General features: G+C 46.0%; 1 protein-coding gene across 3 annotated transcripts in view; it reads right to left on the bottom strand.

Moving 5' to 3' along the window:
- Positions 1 to 6,660: 6,660 nt before the first annotated feature.
- Positions 6,661 to 22,644, bottom strand: part of LOC120959422 (uncharacterized) — a 63,960-nt gene continuing 47,976 nt past the window's right edge. For 2 of the 3 annotated variants that reach the window (XM_049610309.1, XM_049610308.1), the window contains 12 exons: positions 20,488 to 22,617; positions 20,122 to 20,414; positions 19,914 to 20,050; positions 19,483 to 19,542; positions 18,143 to 18,242; positions 14,344 to 17,403; positions 12,974 to 13,063; positions 12,129 to 12,316; positions 11,865 to 12,051; positions 11,510 to 11,800; positions 11,230 to 11,419; positions 6,661 to 11,122 (listed from right to left, as the gene is read on the bottom strand). In XM_049610309.1, coding sequence (XP_049466266.1) covers positions 11,002 to 11,122; positions 11,230 to 11,419; positions 11,510 to 11,800; positions 11,865 to 12,051; positions 12,129 to 12,316; positions 12,974 to 13,063; positions 14,344 to 17,403; positions 18,143 to 18,242; positions 19,483 to 19,542; positions 19,914 to 20,050; positions 20,122 to 20,414; positions 20,488 to 22,617 — 6,847 coding nt within the window. In that variant the 3' untranslated portion in view covers positions 6,661 to 11,001. The remainder of the gene's footprint in view (positions 11,123 to 11,229; positions 11,420 to 11,509; positions 11,801 to 11,864; positions 12,052 to 12,128; positions 12,317 to 12,973; positions 13,064 to 14,343; positions 17,404 to 18,142; positions 18,243 to 19,482; positions 19,543 to 19,913; positions 20,051 to 20,121; positions 20,415 to 20,487; positions 22,618 to 22,644) is intronic. The other variant, XM_040382792.2, reaches the window with a different exon arrangement.

Raw genomic sequence — 22,644 nt, 5'->3', positions numbered from 1 at the left:
TATTAATGGGGTTCTTATACACTCTGAACCTACATAAAAACAGCCCTAATCTCTATTTGCTTAGGCATAAACAAGTATAAACATGCAGTTGAGCAAAATAAACCCATCTTGAAGACACATCTTTCTTCCACCCAGTTAATTGCCCGCTGATGAATGATGGTGACTCACAATGAATGCGATGTGATCTTCCCAAACGCTAGCAACAAAAGCAAGCTGCAATATGAGCAAAAACGGTCCGTAATTCTTCTACCGGTTTGACAAACACAAAAAGAGCAAAACCTTACTTTTGATTGGACATGTAGATTCCATCGCGAGCATTCCAATTTGTTAGTGCTTTGTAAGCAAACTACGACAAAAATGGAGCTTGTTTACCTTTCTCAAGGTTTTTTTTTCTCTCTCCTGCTTGTAATGCCATAAAGTATTGTTTCCTCTTTCGAGTGAGTCCATCGGACACTTTTGGCTAGCACCTTCTTCCCATTTCCGGGGAGGAAAATTGTGTTCTGTTGTGTTGTGTTTGAGGTTCGATTTAAAGTTTTCCGTGCATTTCTTTTGGCGCGCGCGAACAACGTTGTTCTACATGCGCACTACACCGGAGGCATGTTTTTTGTGCTCTGAGCTGGTTGTATGTTTGAGGTTTGGCTTAGAGCGGAGAGTTGTGTTAACGCTTGCCTGGAACCCCCGGAGGGGTTCGTCGCTTTGTAGCCGGGTGCAGGAAAAGGGTCTGTAGTGCTTTATTTTTTCCCTCTCAAACGTTGCAGCAACGGTGAACGATAATCAGCAATGAAACTATCTTGCGAAAGGTTAACAAATGAACAGTTTGAGGTAGGAACTGTGTTTGGCTGGTGAAGATGTGTTTACTTTTGTAGCTGAGTTATAAAAACGGGCCTTTATGGAATAGGTAATTTGCTGTATCGTTATGAGTAAGGCGTCATCCATCAATCACGTAACGCTGGTAGGGATGAGAGGGGGTGTCAACAAGCGTCACTGAAAGCCAAACCCACATATGGTACAGGCAAGCCTTGACCGACAACGGTTGTTGAGGCAAAAAAAAAAGAAGAACAAAATGAGTAATATGTAAACGTTGATTCTTCTTCATTAATTCACAACCTTTGCGGTTATGTTAGCCTAAAACGGATATTGCTGCTTTATATGTACCTCTTTACCGAATAGTCCGTCATTGCTAGGGAGGCACTTCATATCAACGTTGCATACCAACGTCGGTTGCTTCCAACTTTACAGTTTGGGGTTGCAAATTTACAATTTACAATAAGTTTGGAAGGTTTTTTAAGCAGCTGCCATTTTTGCCGCTCAAATTTTGCGTTACGTAATTGATGGATGATGATTTATGATACTTTTAAGTTTTGTCCAAGCCAGTGACGTTTTGATTGGTCGCAGCTTCCCTTAAAGGTAGCGGAGGGAGTAAGAGAAAGGATACACAGTCCGATCGTCTTCTTTCCTCTCGTATGATAAGAGCATTTGATAAGCGCCTAATAAGATAGAGTAAGCTACAAATATTCTCACACTAGTGAAAGTATGGATCGATAGAGCTTCCTCCTGGTATGGATGATCTTCTGTTACTTTGAATTTTGGTCCACGCTAGTAGCGTTTCGATTGGTCGCAGAATCCCTCATAAGTAGCGAAAGGATACAAACTCCGCTCGTCATCTTTCCTCATGTAAACAAATATGCTTCTGATGATGGTGATGCAAAAACATTGCAAACGGTACTGAGCATCCGATCATCAGAACCAATTTTTGCGTCACGTAATTGATGGATGACGCCTAATGTAATGAATATTTAAAGGGTTCGCACGATCAGGATTGAAGATGATCATATGAAGCAAGGGTTTAACGTACAATTTAAAAAATAGAATTTCAACGCCTCCTTCGATCCATCTCTCAAGCAATTTCAAAATTAGGTAAATCTCTATAAAATTGAAAATGCGAGAGAAGAAAAGAGAAACTAAATTTTCCACTATTTTCGCAATAATTGTACAACAATTTTCTGTTCAACTCGTTTGAACTTACCGGGTAGGCAAATGCAACATCTAACCAAAACTCCTGTCCTGTCCCCGCTCTTTCACCCTCTCTAAAAAATGGCCCACTTCATGCACCATTAGAAGAAAAACACCTTCCCATTTTAGCAATCTCCTAATTTTCCACCACCACACTTCTGCCGGCATGCCCTTGAGAGAGGGCCGTTAGAGCTGGCAAAAATGCACATGCACACCCCTATAATTATTCTGCACCGCAACAACCAACCAAAGCAAGCGGGGCAACACAAGCCGCTGTTTTCACCGTTTGCTAGAAGTATTTTTCCTGTTGTGCCTTGTTCAGTTAATATGTTTACATTTCAAGCGGCGTGGTGGTGGTGGTGAGCACACGTAAATTAATTGTTACAGTTTTATTAGTTTTCCGGGTTGGTGCCGTTGGTTTTTTGTTCGGTGCGGTGACTGGGAAGGGGGAAAGATGGATGGATTATTTTGCTCTTCGGACTCCCCCTTTCGGCCGGTACCCTTGTGTTTTGTTCGCCCAATCCGTTGTTTTTTCGTGCTTGCCTTTGCTAAGAGAGAGAGTCGAACCCTCTTTTTTCCCAACGGGGTTTTGGTTGTTATTTTTTGCTTGCTTGCTTGCTTTACTAATGTTGGTCGGCGAGTGAGGGCATTATAATGTCGAAAGGGCAGCAAAACAACCGGTTAGCGGTCGAGCGCTACGTTTTCGCGTACCGTACCACCACCGAGGCCACTTGAGAAGGACGGAGAAGGGTTGATTTCGGGACGCACTTCAGGGCTCGCGGGCCCCTGAGGTTTTGTTGTGGAGCGGGCGGGAGATTGGTCGAATAAATTATTCATCACGCAGTGCAAATAAAGCCTCAAAGTATCTATTTCCTAGTAAGTAATGCAAACAATAATTACTCCTGCTACTATCACTAATCGCACTTTGGCAAGTAAGCTTTACACTATGCCAACTAGCTTTTGTGTAACCTTTTCAATCGGTATGTGGATGCATCAAATTTTAAATCTTTACTCAACGTTTCAACACCATTTTCTGCGCTACCACACATCCTTACTATACGCACCCATTCGACCACCATACGAAATGAACCCCCTTTTCGAGAGCGTTCTGACCAATTGCTGTGCTCGTCGTTCGTTCCTTGTCCAACAGGCAATAAATAAACGGCGAAATTAGCAGGGACCGATTAGCACCCGGCATGGTGAGGGGTTAATCGTTGTGGGGGACATACACACCAAGCGAGCATATTGGGTGGTGTAATTGGGCGCGTAGGAGTAAATCGTTTGTCTCCCTGGCATTTATCGCAAAATGACGCTTGTTGGTGTGTGTGAAAATTATGATCCTGACGATGATGATGATGATGACGAATTATCGCATGTCAGGGAACGGACGAGTAATTAGCTTCGCAAAGGGAAGGTTGGCAAATTTTGGCACATTTTCCTCGATACTCTCTCTCTCTCTCTCCTCTCTCTCTCTCTCTCTCTCTCTCTGATGGACGTTGCCGAATCGAAATTGCTATTGGTAATTAGAAATATGGGTAATTATTATAATTAGAAGTGGAGAATTATAATGCCGATAAGTGGAGAGAGCCTAATCCTAAATGAATTTTAGTAAAGAGAGATGAGTAAGTGAGAGGGAAGGGCAACAATTTTCATTATAAGTTCGTTACCAGAATAATCTCCAATATGCTCTCCTGCTTCCCGTTCCTGTTTGATATCCTTTTTCATGTATTGATATTTTTTCTTTCTTTAAATTCGATATAAATCAATCATTATTTTTTCTATAAAATGTTGAATTTAAGTAAATTCATTTCAAATATCTCGCTCTAAAAATATGATCCATTCTGGATTAAAAAAAGGACATTTTTGTCGGTTGACGGAATTCATAATAATAGTTAAAAAAACACCCTCTTTTTGCGCATTAATAATCAAATTCATCCTAATCCTTATTAATTACATTGCATTTCAGCAAGTATCATGCAAATACACTTACTCCAATACTGTTATCCCTCAATTCGCTCTCTAGTGCTCTTTACCAGCTGTTACGGTACGTCACCGGTAGACTCTCGGTGACAGTGGATTAATACAATCCATTCCGAAGACCTCGGTTAAAAAAGACCTGCCAACAGTTTGATCCGTTCATCATCGCTCAAAAAGTACATCAAACAATGCTTGACGTGTGTGTGTGTGTCACATTAACAATTACCAAACTGGCACGACATCCGGTGCCGGTGTTTCCAGGACTATCGCTCACTTTCGCTCTCTTTTGTAGCTGTAAAATGAAACAGGACGCTGTTGGGACACGCGAATGACACGGTACACTGTGGTTCACGTTTACTTATCAATCACATGTATGTTGTTCTGTTTTTTTGCTTTGCATCAGCTTTCCAATTGACTTTTCGGAACATACCATCGGAACTGTAGGTACACACGTGCTCACATGCTTCAACGTAACATTGCGCCTAAAAATAGCTCGAAACAGAAAGGATACACTGTTCCTATGCATACGGTTCGTCGCTTGGTGTCTGTCCTTCAAAAATCGTTGTCCTACAAGTGTGCTGTAAAAAAAGTGTGAAGTCTTTAACGGCACTGTTTGCGAACGGAAAATTGATTTCCTCCCCATTGCCTCTCCCCATCAAGCACAGGAAGGAGGTTATGGTGGTGTGTGTCGTTTGTGCTCGTTCACCAAAAGCCCGGGCTGTGGTGTTCACTTGCTGAAAATTCCACGAACAACGAGCGTGTGTGCCTTTTTGACCGGATCGACCCAGGGTTCCGTTTTTCTGAATGTCTTTTTTTCTGCCCAACGAAGAGGGAGGTCCTGAAGAGAGGGATTGTTAGCCAGCTGAATGGTAGAAACACCGGCCACCGAATCCTGATGGCGATGGACACCTTCTCGGTCGCTCGGGTCAGTTCCATGCCGGGGACAACCACCATCCCGCCGGCCACTGCTCTGTCTGGTCCATGCATTTCAAATGCTGGCATACAATTTTAATGCGAACTGGGCTCTTGGTCTCTGTGTGTGAGTGAGAGAGAGAGCGAAAGATTCTATTGAGAGTGCCCGGATGAAGAGCACACATTACACGTTTACTTTCGGACCTTCGGACCGGTTGGCCACTTTGACCAACGCGTACCCGTGCTACGACCGGGCAGGAGACTGGGACCAGCGCAGATAGAGAGGTTTACTTTGCACACCACTTTTAACAAGAGCGGCTTCCAGATGACCATCAGATCGTGTGGGTGGAGTTCTCCATTCTCCGGTGAGCCTCGGACACCCGACGGCCATTTCCATTTTCACTTCAGTTTTCCGTTTTTTTCCATGTGGCATCTTATCAACGAGCTTCAACCGAGCTTGCCCCTTTTGCTTTTGCTGTCCTTTCCTATTTTTTTCTTCTTCTGCAAAGCAAATCAATTGCACTAGATCAAACAACACCCCACAAAAAGGGAGTAAGGTCCTTCGGTTAGCCGCTGCTCTGTCCCTCTCACACGTTTGCACACAGTCTACTGGTTCGATTACTAGAGTTAGTTTAGTTTCCGAAGCGAACTCTCGTTCCGCTTTTTGCGGTAGCCATTTCACCACGTGTGTGTGTCCCCTCACTGTGTCCATCGCCACGATGCCACTACGGACACTCGAACAACTGTTGTGTCAACGGCTGGCACTTCGTCCCTCACAAATCTCGGGCTTGCCGGTGTCGCTTTCGACACTATTTCAATTAACGAAATTAAACAAACCCGGCGAATCCGGCCTGTGTGCACTGCAGCACAGATGGATCGATAGCTACGGCCTGCGGCTGTACAGCTTCCATCCCCGCGCCATTACACACTCGGACAGTGCAAATAAGTGTGTGCTTTCCATCCACCCCGCAGCAGCCTTTTGTGTGTAACGCAACCCCGCACCACGTGCTTTGATGTTGCGCAAAGCGGGCCGATGAAGAAGCATCGCTCGCGGGATGGAAATGGAATCGATTTACATTCGTCTATGTTTGCACTTTCCAATTTTCGGGCTGCAAATACACACACACACACGGACATAGATTGTGCGAAAGGACATCTCTGCCTCCCTGCTGCTGATGTGTATCGCGATGGCGAAGAACGCAACGCCGTTTTGTTGCGTTATCTTACGCTTTTCATCGTAGCGTCACCGTGTGTGCCACCATTTGGGCGTCGTTCGGGTTCCGCACCTTGGAGGGTGGGTGCGCTGGTTCGGTCGACGGGTGGGTTAATTTGGACGAAAGAAACATGTGATATGGTGCACCGGTTGCTGATAAAAGGGTGTTGAAGTGGTTTTTAGTAATCTGGGTAATGGCATCTTACTGTTTTGTGTTACGTTTTCTTTGTTGCTAATGTTTGATAAATGATGATGACCACTAGCTCTTCCTGATTGGGTAGTATTTGCACTCACTTCACTAGCTTGTAAATTTGCCTTGGTGTGGTTGGATACTGTGTGTTGGTTTCAGCTAAAATGATAAGAAAAGGTTTCACAGTGAGTGGTACTCCATGGAGATATGTTACAGTTTTAACCTTCATATACTTACAATCACTAAAGGAAATGGACTTCATAGAGATTAATCATTCGAAGATTCAGAATTTTGAGAATTTTCGGACATTATTCACTAGGCGATTCTTTCTCTTCTAATATTGATTTCACACACATTTCACGGTATGCACAGGGTGTCTATAGACTCCATTGAATTTTATTTGCCTTGCTGGTTGGATGAAGAGCTCGATCAAGTAATAAAATGGTAAATTACTGCTTTAAACAATACTCCAAAAATTGTACACTTATTTACACTGTGGTTGTGCTTAGCGACTAACGGTAACACGAATTGGACGAGAGTGTGTGTGTGTGTTCGAGTGTGGGCACAGAAAGAACGTTTAAAGCACGGATGATGGGTTAATAGTTTTGGTAGAAAAAGCTTTCCCATTAATTTATGTTAAAATTATTTATTTACCATTCCTCAAACCTACCTGTGTTTAGCTTCTTTCCACAGCTTTCCATCCCGACCGAAAGGGACCAAAATTCCTTGCCATTGCAAACGCAAGCAACCCGTCCTTTGGGGGGGATCTTTTCTTCCACATACCCTGCTGCTGGATAACTCACTCGGCATGCCGCCCATCCGTGGCTCGTTTGGACGTTCGATCGATCACGTAGCACCGAACGCAAAGAACGCAACGCGATGGGCCGCTGAAGATGTTAGTAGAAGCAGCATAGCTATTAGGTTTCACAAAGCAGGATGAGAGAACGTCGTTTCACCAGCATTAAGCCCTCTCTATACTCGATGCTTTCTTTCGTAATCGTTCATATACCAAAAAGCGTCCTGTGATTATGAGCGCAAGCGCGCGGCAAGCGTTTCAGTTTGGATTTTAAATTGTCTTGGGTTTTTAAATATATTTCCATTTCCGTTTTCTCACATATACGATCGTACTGCTTGCTGTTTGTTGTCACTTCTTTCCTTTTACGATCCGCGTATTCCTTCGCTGCCCTAACACGGTCACGGCGCTTGTTACCATTAGTTTGGCGGTTTTTTTTAGTATGCTACACTGTCTCCCTCCATGTATGTTGGCTGTGGATCAATATGTTAAATTAGTGTTCACCTTCGAGTTCGAGTGTGTTAAACATGGGGGGGTTTGTTTTATACAAGCTACCACGGCCACCAAGCTTCCTGTTACTCTGTTCGTTCGCCTTTAATTCCTGCCAGTGAGCACAATTCCTTGCACAAGGTGTTTTGTCTCCCTTGTTTTCACTATTCTCTTTGCTTTTCTTGCACAAATCCTTACTTCTGTTCAGTTCTTGTATGTGCTTTCCGATACGATGTATCCTGTCGTCTTGGGACCTGTTCCCCCAGCGTTCATAAGTGTGTTGTGTAAGTTTTGTGAGTGTATTATTAACAGCACTCAGGTCTGCCTGCCTGTAGGTAAGGGCGTACACACCTCCGTGGCTTGTGAGTGAAGTAGTAATAACGACGGTATTAGCGAAAGGAGATAATTATAATTATTAATATATACTTATACTTGATGTAGTGTTGTAGCAAATAGCGATAGATCTTAATAATGGGGGCGGGCGGGTAGAGTTTTCGTTTTTGCTTCCGTACGAAATGTACAACGGACTAATTCATACCGCTTTTACTACCGTCAAAAACACTCCTAACTGCACGGGAGATGAACTTTTTAAGCGATTTTCCGGGGACACTTTTCACATTTACACTGCTGAAGGTTTGGCATGAAAACTGACAACATCCTGCGGTTGCGCGGTGTTGGAAGAAACGTTCTTTTAATTACTTGTAAGTGTGTGTGTGTTGGACATTATTTTGGTAAGATTGAAATACATGACCAAAATGACAATGACAGTGACTAAGTCGTTTAAACGTTAATAAGAGAGAAAGTTGGATAAAGTTGTTGTTTTGATGAACAGTTTTGCCTCCACCACGTCTAAGGTGTGGTGGTGTGTTTTGCCTTACAAATTGTATTGTGTGTAGTGAGACTCGAGAGTGCATCTCTTTCTTCGTAATGTCACCTATCCACAAAGAGCATTATACACAGATAGCACAGTTTTGTAGCAAGATTTGCATGCTATTATTGCAAAACAAACGTGACAAAATGCACCCCAGATGGGGTAGTAGTACAAGTGTGGTTGAAATCGTTCATTTGTAAATATTTCCTTACACGCACTATCTACTTGCCCGTTCCCGGGTGAATTGCTGGATGCTTTCTGCTATGCTTTATAGTTGCTACTTTTGTTTTAGGTACCTCGTCGTTCGAATTTTCTCATCATGTACGTTACCACACACACGCACCCACACTGCTACTATGCGCTTTTCTTGAGGTTTGAGGTTTCACTTCATATTTATTTTCTGGAAAGACAATGTTTTAGGTTTGCTTCGCGTGAGTTAGTTAACTTTTCATCGAAAACCGGCTAAAATAAGTACTTCTCGTGTTACTTCTACAGTTTCCCATTAAATAGCGTACACCTTCGACTACTTCATGTATGTGTGTGTGCTAAACCTGGTGGTGTGTAGCGAATTCAAACCACTTCCCAATGGGGGAGAACCGATGGCCCGATGGGAATACAAAATACCAAACTTCTTTAAAGCGTCAATTATGTACAGCGTTAATGCGTGGTTTTCACCGAAATGTGTGTTTTTATGTTTTCTACACAACACCACACACACACACACACACACATACTTTGCCAGCGCTTCTTCCTTCCGACCTGACCACCTTCCGGCTTCACGTTTAGAATAGTCACATCATCCACAGCACATTGATTAAACGTTAAATTCCTTGCTAAATTCCTTACTCGTTTACACCCACTCTTACTCGTCCGCCCATTCCACCCTTCGCCGTAGCATTGTAGGTTAATTATGATTTAGTGTTTTTGTTTGTTTGTTTGTTTCGTTAATGAGGGAAGGAAAAGGTAAATCAATATGATTTAATAGCTTTTTTTGTTGTTGTTTAATGTTGTCTGTGTGTGTTTTGTGTTTAGCATGATATCGCGGTTAGGCTTAGTTTATTAGTACTGACTGAAACGGTTCTGCCGCCGTGGCTTAGTAATTAGAGGCGTTTTCTTTTTTTCTCCCCACCCCATCCCTTTTGGTTTGCATATGTACGTTATATATATACGTTAAACCCCAATCACATACACATATGAACACTTTCGTCCTTTCTTCATGCCGTCTAAGCACTATCGATTAATAAGAGTATAAATTGCAAAGAAGAAGAGGACGCTCACGCGGGAATACCGACGATATAGTTCGATGTACCCGATTTTTGTTTAAAATGCGTCCGTTTCAACGTGTGTATGTGTTTTCGTGGCATGTGTTTGTAAGAGGGTGGGGGAAAGAAAAACGGACAATAATCTAGCATTTAATTTTACTACCAAAACACATACCACCTAAACGTAACGTGCACAATGCTATTGAACAGATTGGGAGATTAACGATCTACGGTACACGTGCAGAATGTTCGAGTTCCCTTGCAGCTCTCTCTCTTTCTCTCTCTCTATGAACGAAACTACAAAAACATGCTTTTTCCCTAACGACCACGAGTGAAGCTGGTAGTCAAAAGCAAACAAACTAACTAACAATTTTCGACTAAACAAAAGCTCATTTGGACGGCGTAGATGCAGATGGATATTTCTCTGTTTGCTCCTTGCTACTCCTCACAATGCAATGCAAATGCTCAAAACTCAACAGACCTGCCATAAACAAGGTTTCGCTAACAGAACAAAAACTATCGCTTATCCTTAACGTTAATTTTGTGTGTTTGCGCGAGCAACGCAAAACAGAACAAAACAGAACTCGCTGCGGCAACAAAGCTCTGTTGGCGCGGACGATCATATTCCAAACACACGTTATTGAATTGCGCTAGCGACTAAACTTAAGCAACTGTTTCTTATGGGTGCATTAATAGATTAATAGGTAAATATGATTTGTTTACGGAAAGAAGATGTCTTACTTACAGCATAAAATCTTGTTTTTTTCTTCACGTATGTCTTTAAGGGGTTTACGCAGGGTTTCTCCTTCGGTTCGTATCTTAATGTTTAACTCAATTCTAGATATGGCGCTGATATATCTTCATCGACTAATGAATTTCATCGTTTCGCTTACGTACACAAACATACACACAACATCTCGGACGTAAAAAATGTAATCCAATTTCGTATTTTCGTGTTTCGTTCCATACAAGCTTTGCGATGGAAAAGAAAAACACAGACAGAAAACAGCGGAAAACACACACTACACAGAACAATCAATCCATTCAAGTAAAACATAAAACTCTCTACAATTTCGTCGTTCGGCTTGAAAATTGACGGCATTATCCTGGGGAATGTTTCCGTTTTTTGTTTTTGTTTTTGCATACCCTTTCCCACTTGTTTGTGTGTGTGCGAGCAGGATATGAACACAGGTATATGTTGTTGTTGATGTTTTAGACTGTTATCGATCACCGTTCCCCGCACACATCCGCACGGACATTGGCGAGGCTCGACGCAGCATCCTAACCGTTATTGTTCACGTGCTTCTGCACCTGGTTGAGCATGTCGACACACTTTTCGTACATGATTTGATTGTTGGTGTTGTTGCTCATACTATTATTGTTGATACCGTCGTTGTGATTGCTGCAAAACGGGCACAGAGAGAGAGAGAGAGAGAGACACACAATTCATTTTTAGCAAAGCTGATTTTCGTAACAAATGGCATTGGAATTCGCCCATCTTCCACCTACCGGTTGGTGACTTTGGTGAGCATGTTTTGCGTCATTATGACGGCATTTTCGAGCTCTTTCAGCATGAGCGAATTGTTGCGCCCATTGATGCTTGCCTCGTCGCTCGATTTGAGCCGCTGGTGCAGCTGAATCACGGTCGAGGTGGTTTGCACGAGCTGGTTGATAATGTTCGTACAGAGCTGGTTGGTAACTGAAAACGAGGGAAACGAAATTCGAAATTAAATTAGTGACTTTTTCCACAATCGATCCATGTTCACGGTTAAAAAGCTCAAACACGTACGGTCAGCATTGTCCAGATCGGCATCCTTTACGGGCAGCATGGCACCATTATTGCTGCTGCCATTGTTGTTGCTGCCACCGTTGGTGGTGGCATCGGCCGGTATGGTTGTCGTACCGCCGACGGTCACCGTTTTCTTCACGTTCAACTGACTAGCGTTGGCTATCCGCTTGTGCTCGAAGGCGATGCTACGCGGCCGGGGCGGTACGGCCGGTTTCGCTGGCACGGTGCTGACCGTGCTGGTGGGCGACTCTTCCGAGCTGGATTCGTCCTGACCGGCGGTAGAGATATTTACTAAAAAAAGAGATAATAATTAGTAAACGCCGGGAAGGGAAAGGAGCGTTTTGCCCATACTTACCACTACTGTACGCATTTTGCAGGCCCTTGCGTCGGTTAATAATACCGGCGGCGCTGCGGGGGTTGATGTATTTGCCACCGCTGCCCGGCCCGGTACCATTTCCCGTGCCGTTGATTTTGTTCTGGGAAGAAATCGTAGGCTTCAGCAGACCGCCCCGTGTGCCTGCCGGTTCCGCCTCGGAGTCACTCTGTGAAAATTAAGCGAGAAATCGTTTTAAAATCAGTTTAAATACCAAAAAATACATTGCGAAACTGCAATACTTACCGCTTGGTTAAGCATTCCAACCGAAATACTACGCACGCCCATGCCCGTGGACAGCGAGGCTCCGCCCTTGCCGACCGACGACGTGCTCCGTTTCGGTGTGTTTCGTGTCGGTGTGCTGGTGTTTCGGTTGCTTACCGATGGTTTGTACTGTCCGCTGCCAGCCGTCGATTGATTGGGCGATTTGTAGCCTACACATTAGTACGTTCATTTCATACGTCAAAGCCAAACGGAACGAACGGGCAAACACAGTTGAAGGAAAGAAAACCGCACATTGAGGATGGAAAATCATGCCATTCAGAGATGGGAAAGAAAATTACAAAAAAAAAAAAAAATAGAAGAAAAATGTATTATTTTCAAAATATTCTATTTTTTGAAAACTATTTGAGAAAAAGAGATTTTGAATATTAAAGAGAAAATTGATAGCTTTTCGACATTGACAAAACGATTCATAATTGACATTGATAATTTAAAATTTTAGAAAATGAATCAAATTGAACTTAAAGAGACATTTAAGAGTTTAAATCATATATTGTTTTTTTTTTAATAATTAACAGAAACATAACATGCAAAATGAAGTGATCATCAAACAAAAACAAGTGTGAAATGAAACTAACCAACATCACACAGAACTAGTAGTGTGGAAGTAAAAATGTGAAGTATAAGATGAAAATTAAATCGAGAAAAAAACAACGTAATAAAGTGCAATAAAAGTAAAAAAAAAACAATGTTGAAAATAAAGTCGAAAAACTCAAACAAACAAACAAACAGGAGTGTAAAAGAGAGCAAGAGAGAAGTATAATGTTTTCGGATAAGTAAAATAAGAAAAAATAAAAACGATGCTTTACCTTTTCCCATACTCAAATCACTAAGCGAACAAGCACGTCTAATCGAAGATTCACTATCTTGCGCAGAGATTAAGCTTCGGGGATTACCGCCTACAGAACAGTTGTTTTTGATTTTTTGGGGAGTATTTTGTTTGATTGGGGAGTACATTGTGTGTTTGGGGCACGTTTTTTTCGTGTAGCATTCCCAGTATAAGGGAGATTTTGTGGTTTGAGTTTCATACACAAGTACGGGGAGAGTTAAATCAGGAAAATGTTCGTTTTTTAGGATTTTTGATTTTTCACAGTCGCACACACCAAACACGTACAGGAGAGAGAAAGAGAGAAAAAGAAAAAAGAAAAGAAAAACAAATTCATTTAACATTAGCCTTCGCGGAAGGGGGCATTTCTTCCCTGCTGCGTAATGGCACGCAGGAAATTCGCTCTAAAATAATCATTTAGTTACTTTCAACAGCTATGGGGTGCAACGAAAAAACGAAAAAAATATCTACAACGCTTACGGTTAGGATACGAAACAGAAACTATTTGCTATCGGAAATGATAATTACATGAGAAAGGCTACCAGGAATGTGAAGAACCTGTTTACAATAGGATCAGTGGGCGAAATTAGGTGTTTATGATGTTGCATTATTGTAGTCGCGAAGAAATGCATCCAAATTGAGATTGCGAATTACAATTTTATTTTAAAATTAAATTTAAAATGGGGAGTTTGTATCCCCCGAAAAAGATTAAAAGATGCGATGAGCTTTAACCGTCCTACACCTTTTTTAAGATAGTGATGGAGTTATGGAATATCTCATCGCTAGTATGACGCCGTTACATGACGGAGCAAAGAACGATATGGTGCAAGGCAGGAGATAAGTGGAGTCACTAGTAGCGTGGCATCATTAAAGCAAAGCGTGGCAATACTGATAATATATTTAAAAAAAAAAAACACCAAAACACCTTAAAAGCAGTAAAAACAATAGCGTAACAAGAACCCATCACCGAAAAAACAAACCAAAAGGAATAGGATAAAGAGTCAACAACTACATAGAAAAAGCTTGAAATCATTCTGAACATGGAAAAACGGGGCCTTTGACACATTAGACGTATTGAACAAACATGAAAGAATTGAAGAAAAGATAGAAGAAGTTGTATTTTCAATGTATCATGCGAAACATTCTTCTCTGGACGAAATAGAAAAAAATGAAACAAAACATACTCAATATCTCGTGCACAATGGTAAACGAAAGGAGAAAAGACACGTCACACAAACAAAGAAACGAGAATCGCTATCAACTTGAAACAGTAAAACCAAAGAGCCAACATATTGAAACAACAACATCTTTGGCTGCAACGGGAGCGAGCTGGAAAAGACAATCAATAAACACCTTCATCGCTGTGCGACATGCCGATGGCAGCGACGGCCGCTGCCACGGCCGCCACCGCCGCCGCCATCGAGTTTTCGTCCTTCTCCGACAGCTCCTCCTCGTCCTTCTGCTTGTACGCATTGCAACCGTCCCCGCAGCACACACACTCATCGGCCTCATCGTCATCGTCCTCTTCGCCGTCGCCGCGCCGCTCGCAGCACTTCCCAGCATGCCGGCAGCAACAGTCCGCACCAAAGTCCAGCACATCGGGCAGGCTAAAGTTGCGCTTCATGCGAGCCTTCGCCAGATGCCAACTCTTCTCATTTTCCAGCTCCTCCTGGGCGTCCTTCGCCAGCCGGTCAAAGTTCTCCGTCAGACTCTTCACGTACCCTTTCTGGCGGGGATCACAGTTGAAGGGGCGCATGCGATGCTCCTTGGCCGTCCGTTCCTGCTCCAGCTTGCGCTCCTCCAGCTCCACCAGCTTGTTAACGATGTCGATCTTCTTCTCAATGTCCAGGAAGCGGTTGTACTCGCCGCTCGTTAGCAAACCACGATCGATCAGCTTTTCCAGCTCGCTCGTTGCCCCTTGGGTGAGACTTTTCCTGGGGAGTTCTAGCGCTTCTTCCGCCGCGAGTGCATCGACAGCGGCATTCACGTCCTCATCTTCGGGCGCCGCATCCATGCCTTCTTCCAGCGCTTCCACACCGATCTCCGTCACTCCCTCAACCGTCCCCGGGGCGTCGAGCGAATCGGTGGAGTTTTCTTTCCGCACGCAAGCGGCACTTTTCGCCTTCGAAAGCAGCTCCAAACTGTCCATATTGTCGTCCTCGCTGACGCCCTTCTCTGCGACGTACACCTCGAAAGACTTTTCCTCCCCAATGTCACAGCGGCGCGGTGCCCCACCGACGGACACGGACATCACCTCAGAAGACGGCGGTTTGTTTGGCATCACAAAGTCCCGGTTGACAAAGTCGCGCAACTTACCGCCAATCATTGCAGGTTCGTCGCACTGTCCAGGAGAATTGCTCATCTGGCCGATGATGGTGTTAAACTTTTCCTTGGATCGTACCCGTCCCCGGCCCTTCATGCTGGCGGAACGACGATGCGCAACCGGTGGCTTGTGCGGCACGTAATCCATCTCCAACGTGCCGCCAAACTGTTGATGAAGGAAGCGTTCGTTCGATTGCTTGCGCTCCTGCTCGAAGCGTTGCAGGTTTTGTTCGAATTTTTTCGAGTTCCGCGCTATGCGACGACCGCCCATTTCGATCTCAAAACTGCACGACTTCTTCATCACGTACACGGACGATTCGGTGCCGAAGATGTCGGATCGGGTGATTTGGTGCTGGTTTGTCGCGTTAACCGTCTTTCGAATGAAGAGATCTCCATTTCCTGCCCCAGCAGCAGCGGCAGCAGCAGCAACACCACTTCCATCGTTGCAGTTGTAGAGTGGATTGGAGTTCATCTGCTTCCGCTGGTTGGCAAAGTCCTTGCTGAGACTCTTCACCGTAGCACCGCCATATTGAGCCGCCTTGGACGTTAGGGACGGGATGAAATCTTCTCCCTCCTCGAACGTTTCGTTGAAAAGCAGTTCCTCCCGCCCGGAGGACAGTGGAGCGGCGGCCGAAGCCGCCAGACTGGGCAGAAACCGTGGATAGCTCATGGACGTTGGCATACCGGGTGCACCTTGCCGGACGCGTCGCTCATGTCCCCCGTACTCCAGGCTATCCTGTACCATCCCAAAGTAGCTACTGTCAGTTGCGGTCGTCGCATGGAAATAGTTACCCTGCATGTAGTAATCAAACCCGCAGCCTGCGTTCGGGCTGGAACCGTACGATTTGGACGTAGCACAGCCGAGTCCTTCCAGCTTGTACTCGAAATTGCCGGACGCATTACGCCCGGCGCCATGCCCATGTCCCGCCTGACCGTGATGATCGCGGCGGATGCGCCCGAACAGCACCTCCAGCGGGGCACTCTTGCACTCCGAATCGTCCGACAGGATGCTTTCCATGCTGTTGCAAAAGCTAACACCTCCACTTCCGTACTCGTCCGAAAGGATGCTTTCCTGGCTTTTCCTCGTGGGGTACTGCTGACCGAGGAAGAAGCTAGCGCTCGAGTGTCGCTGCGTTTCGAGGAATCGATTCTCCGCCTGCCGGATCGCTTCCTCGTCATCCAGGATGTCCGAGAGCGATACGTTGCGGTAGGGGATTTCGCTCGGCCCTTGCGGTGCTTGATCGTAGATAAAGTAATCGGAAACGGATCGTTTTGGCAGTGTGAGTGGCGTTCGCTTCGCCGGGTGATGTTTGGCACAGGTTTGCTTCTTTCTCGCTGGCACCGGCAGACCTTGCCGCTCGAGGTCGAGATCGAGACTGCAATCTTCCAGCGAGTCGGAGCTAAAGTTAGGTTCGTCTTCTGATAGGAATCCATGTTCGTGGTGTTCGCGAGCGGTGGAAGCTTTGGTATCGGGTAGTTTAGAGCCCGCTTTGGCCACTGTCGACGGTAGTGGTGGCGGCACTGCTTCTCCTCCCTCCTCTTTTACCTTTCCCGTCGGTTGTATATCGTCCAGATCGCCGTACTTGCTCGTGATTTCACGTATCATCTTTTCCGTGTCGGAGTGTATCATGCTCAGTATCGTTTTGGCATCTTCGTAGTACATCGAGTGGCGCATCTGCCGCCCAGTACGGTCCAGCGTTTTCTGCTGGTTGTGCGACGATTCGTCGTGATTGGAAGGGCTCGACCATTCCTGCTCTTCGTGCACCGGCGACACGGGACAGGATTTGTAGTTCTTCAGAATGCCGGGATGCTTTCGGAGCTTGTCGGCTGGCACCGGGGGTAGCTCCACCAGGTCTAGCTTGTCCGGCCTTTGGGCAGGACCGGGTTCGTAGATGCCAACGTCCCGTGGATACGGTGGAAGCTCTTGCTGTATCTGATTCATAAGCATACAATTCTGGGCCAGCTTCGAGCGTGGAGCGGCACTGTGAAGGAAATTGGATGAGTTCGGATGCATGCCGGGCGCTCCTCCGTAAGGACCCGCTGCACCAGCACCGGGGTGATACACTCTCGGACCTAGATTACTATCTACTTCTATAGAGAAAAGGATGGCACCAATATTCGGCAAGAAACAAATAACCGCACAACAAAACAACCATTTACCATTTATTACCGTATCGCAAACAAACCGGTTGCAACGAGCGAAGAAGAATATGAGCGGCATGGAAAGTATAGGGAAGAGAAAATACGTTTTGCGAGATGAAAAATACATTCCAGACGTCGTCGACGGGCTTGCCGAGATTACACGTTGGACGGAATAAGAACAAAGAATGGCAAAAAGAACAGAAGATCGAATCAAACAAAATGATATCATAATTTGGACACTATTTCAGAATTGTTTCAGGAAACTGCGGCAGCAATAGCGCGGTGATTGTATTAATTACTTTTTTTGCTATCTTTACTTGCTTCCTACAATCAACAGCTTTCTACCACTCTCTCCCAGTGCAGTTAGCTTTCTGGTTCAAGCGAACAAACCAATTCACTTTCCTGCCAACCAGGAAAATGTGTTAAAAGAAATCAATATAATGTGAATAAAACAAAATTGAACCCGAAACACACGCAGAGCAAGCCTGTGGTGATGGTGATCACACGCGCACACACACAAATAAACAAATCACTACTTTGAGTTAGCTTTTGGTCTCGTGTTGTGGAATGTTAGTACATAAAAAAGAAACACATAAAACAGAACACCAACGAAATGGGGAAAAAATGAATGAAGGAGATGTGTGACAGTGTGTAGGTGTGATACGAAAAGGGAAGCGAAAACTCTTACCTATCCGTTGCGTGCGGTTGGGACTCGCTCCCGACATGTTCATCGAGTGACTCAAGTCGGATATGCTATGACTAGCGCGTAGACCGGACCGGTAGCCGACCTGGAAGCATTTGTGGAATAGTAAAGTTGATTAGTTTACTCATACAACGATGCTGAAGCGTATTTAGTGGAAAGATGTTAAGATATCCAGTGGACAGTTGCATTAGTGGTTGGATTACAGAGGAGGAAATGGCTGTTTTAAGAAGAATGTTGATCATCTGGATCAATTTTTGTTAAGGTAATTGTTAAACCACGCGATTGTAACTTAAAGTTTGAAGAAAATATTGATTAGCCACAGCCAAAATGTAGTTTATTCTTACGAAATGCTAGATGTTATTGCACCAAATTCAAACCTCCATCGGCATTGGCATGGAGACATAAGTTATATCTGTTTCCATTTATTTGCACACCCGTCCAAAACAACACAATTTATGACGCTCTTACTCTTTGTCATATTGCATACAAACCAAATCAAAAACAGCAAGAATCACATTGACTCTACATGCGAACGAAAACAAGCTCCTACAAAACACAAAAGTCCACCCCTTCGACCGAGCAAACGAGAAACACACCGTGCCGACTTTGCATCGTAAATCATTCGATCTGTGTTATTCTACTGTGGCCAGTCAGTAGTGTTTAGCTCTCTCCCCCATCGGGTGTGCATTGTTCAAATGCAACACTGTGAAATAATACACAGCACGGAAGAATAAAGCAAAACCACAGCCGGAACTAACCGAGCATGGCGATGTGTAGGTGGAAATCGGTTGCAAACTGCAACTGGAATGGATTAATTACCGATCGACATTGCCACTGCTACAGTGGAGAGCAACAAAGAAAAGGTAGGAGGAGGTGGTTGGACGGTTGATTTGATTGATGACATTTTGATAGCTTTCCTGGGTGGACAGCATTATGCTACCAGGAGTTTGTGGATTCAAAACGAGCGTGTCGCATTATCATTAGCTTTGGTAGGTCTTTTTATGAAGTAGGGTTTATGAAATGGCCACTCTTTTGTTATTAAAAGCGAAAAAAGATCATTAAAGCGTTATTTCTATCATTAGAAAGGGATGTCACGCACTTAAGAGGAATGAAGATATTAAACTGAAAGTGAGATTATTAAAATTTGCGATGCATTTCAACAATGAACAAGCGCAATCACTGTGTGTTATCGACACAAAGTGGGTTAAAACATCACCTTCTTCTACAAGCATATTGTGTGTCTGTGTGCAAGTGAGCAGTAGTAGAATGCTTTAACAGTAGTAGTATGGACCAAAAAAAAAACATGGAAACACACGGATTCTCACCTTGAATTGAGCATAATTTAATGGAGGTTTAATCTCACGCTTATTATGAAACATTATCCCCTAGAAAATACATAGTTTCAACCAAAAAGGAGTTATTTATGAATGCAGGAAAGGATGGTTTCATATAGGCAGCGGGGAGAAACACACAACAACACGCATGAGCGATAATTAAAAATAAATGAAAATCAGCGTAACACATAAACAAACAGACAAAGGCGAAAAAAAACACACACAATCCCAACAAAAGAGGAAGGCCATTAATTTTTAACACATGTCTACGTCGTCGATTGGATGAAATGAGGGAAATTGGAAAATAGGACACGGAATGCTAAAACATTTAAAGTACACTTTTCGAAACGGGATTGGTTGGGTTCGGGATTCGATTCCGGGAGGGGAGTTTCAGCGGACCCACACACCGCTCCAATACTCACATTCTCCAGCTTTGCCTTTGCCTCGTTGATCACCTTCATCAGCTCTTCCTTTTTGTTGTTGGCAAACGATTTCGATATGCTGGTGGTAATCTTCGCATCGTTGTTGTGCTTGGCGCTCATGCTTTTGCGCGCTTGTGCTGCAGAGATGAAAGAGGAAAAAAGCTTTCAATACGTTTCTCTCGGTTGACTATCGCAGCCACAGACTTACAGCGCTCCCGGTCCGATAAACTGCCCGGCCCATCGAGAACGGCCTGCAGAAAGGTGGACGAAGTCTGTTGCGGAATGCTTTCCGAGCTTCCGCCGAGGGTGGAGGCAAGCGATCGATCCGCATTATCGCCACTGGGCGTCGAGCCTTCATCCTCGTCGTCGGACGTGCCGGTACCGGTGCCGGAAGCGGCACTCTGAAACTGAGCCGCCAGACTAAGGCCTTGCTTTTCCAGCTTCTGGCGCCGGATCGACTTGCGCAGCTCGTTCGTGTCGATTTCGTTGATTTTGAAATCCCTGTAAAACGATGGATGAAGCTTTCGTTAAAAACACATTCAAATGTGACAACTGAAAAGGAGGGTACACGTACGTCGGTGTGGATGGCGCCGCCGAGGGGTAGTACACCATGCCGTGGTCCGAGCTCGTTCGCTCACCGTCCGAAATGTCCTCCACGTCCCCGTCGTGCTCGGTGTTCGATTCCGAGTTCAGGCTGTTCAGCGCCTTCGTTTCGGTGATCTTCTTGTGCAGGAACGAGCTCAGATCGGGCCGCCGGTTCTCGCGCCCACTGTCGATGGAGCTGTCCTCGCTGAGGTAGGCGTTGCTGTACACATCCTTCGAGCCGCTGCTATTGTACCCGGACGTCGGTGTGTTGGTGGCCGGTGGATGTATCGGCTGGCCGGTCGCTGCGGTGGCGCTGGGCTGTGGCGTTGTCGGTTGCTGCCGCGATTCGCCACCCACGAACGTGGTGCCGAGCGGGCTGCTCTCCACGATGTTTCGCAAATCGAACGGATCCTCCAGCTGGCCCCCGACACCCTTCTGGCCCCAGCGACCGCGCGGCTTCGGTGCTAGTCCACCAAAATTCGCCCCCGTCTGGCTCGGGCTGCTACCGAGCACGGGCGAGCTGGATTGCAAATCTTCCGACGGCTTCCGCTTGGCCCACTGGGGCAGTTGGCCGACGTCGGAAAACCGGTACCCGGGCGTACCCGGCGCATCGTCCACCAGGAATGCGCTGTTCGGCGGAGAGCCAAACTCGGACACGCTGCTCGGTGCCGGTGGCGTTGGCTGCGGGTGGTTGAGAATGGCATCCGTGAACGGGTTGGTGGGCTGGAGGGTACGCGGGATCGGCTGCAAGCCCGACCGCAGTGCCTGCTGCGACAGACGGGCCTGCATCGTCACGATCATGTCGTGCGGTACCTGCCAGATGAACACGCACCCGTCGCCACTGGCCGATATGAGATACTTGCAGTCGTTGGTGAACTTTAGCCCCGTCACCAGCTCGCTGTGGCCGTACATGCGCGCCATACACTCGTTCGAGTAGTAGTCGTACACGCTGAGCGTTTTGTCCGTGCAGGACGTCGCAATGTAGATCCCGCTCAGATCGAGGCTCACCTTAATCAGGCTGCCCTCGTCCGAGTGTGAACCCTTGAACGTTTTCGTGTGCTTCGCGTTCTGCGTGCTGTACACGCGGATGTTCCTGTCCTGGCACGCAGTCAGTATGTGCTTGCTGTTACTGTCCACCTCCATGTCGTACAGCGTGTTCTTTCCCGAGCAATTGTTCCCACGCAGAAACACGTTGTTCTGGAAGTGCCGGAAGATGATGGATTTGTCCGCACCGCACGACACCATCTGGAACTGCTTGCCCGCCCCGATGAACCGCACCGACGTGATGCTGCTCGAATGGTCGTCCAGCGTCTGCAGGATGCGATAGTTGGCCTCGCAGTCGAAGATGTGTATTAGCCGGTCCCGGCTAGCACTGGCCAGCAGCCGCCGCTCGATCTTCTCGTTCGTGTACTCCAGACACAGCACCTCCGAGTCGTGCGCCTCGATCGTTGTGATCAGCTTAAGGTTACTGAGATTGTAGATTCGAATGTTGCCGCTCCGGTCGCCCGTCGCCAGCTGCCGGCTGTCCGGGCTGATCTTGATGCACCGGACCCCGTTCCGCCCGTCGTAGCTGGAGTTTTTCTCCGTGCTGTGGATCGGATTGTCCGTGTCCTTGATGAAGTTCAGCTCGTCGTCGATGTACAGCACCTTCAGCAGCTCCTTGCTGTAGATGTTCTTCCGGTACACCTCGTTCGTCTCGCAGCTGTCCACGTCCCACACGCGGATCGTGTCGTCGGACGAGCAGGTCATGAAGCAGTCGGACGGCAGCGTGTCGCCGGCCCCGTTCGCCGCCCCGCCGTTGTGCTGCCGGAGCTGCTGCTGGTAGCTGAATGGCACTGTTTCGACGCCCCAGATGCAGGCGGAGTGGTACAGGAAGGATTGGCTCTTGCCCACCCGCCGAATGTCCCGCAGGTCCCAGATGTACAGGCTGTGGTCGTTGTACACGCACGTCACCTTCGACCGGGCCTCGTCGTACACGATCGCGATCGTGTCCGGGTACTTGGCGTTCTGCGGCACCGCCATCATGTGGTTGATGTGGACGCCCTGCGCCACATCCACGCCGAGAAAGTGGGTCCGGGGCAGGGTGGTAATGTATTCTAGCGTTTCGGCATTAAATACCCTAAAAAGAGAAATATAGAGGGTTGAA

Source organism: Anopheles coluzzii, chromosome 3, assembly GCF_943734685.1.
Source record: "Anopheles coluzzii chromosome 3, AcolN3, whole genome shotgun sequence".
Classification (NCBI taxonomy): domain Eukaryota; kingdom Metazoa; phylum Arthropoda; class Insecta; order Diptera; family Culicidae; genus Anopheles; species Anopheles coluzzii.
The sequence above is the reverse complement of the archived record's forward strand: the minus strand, read 5'-3'. Positions and strand labels throughout refer to the sequence as shown.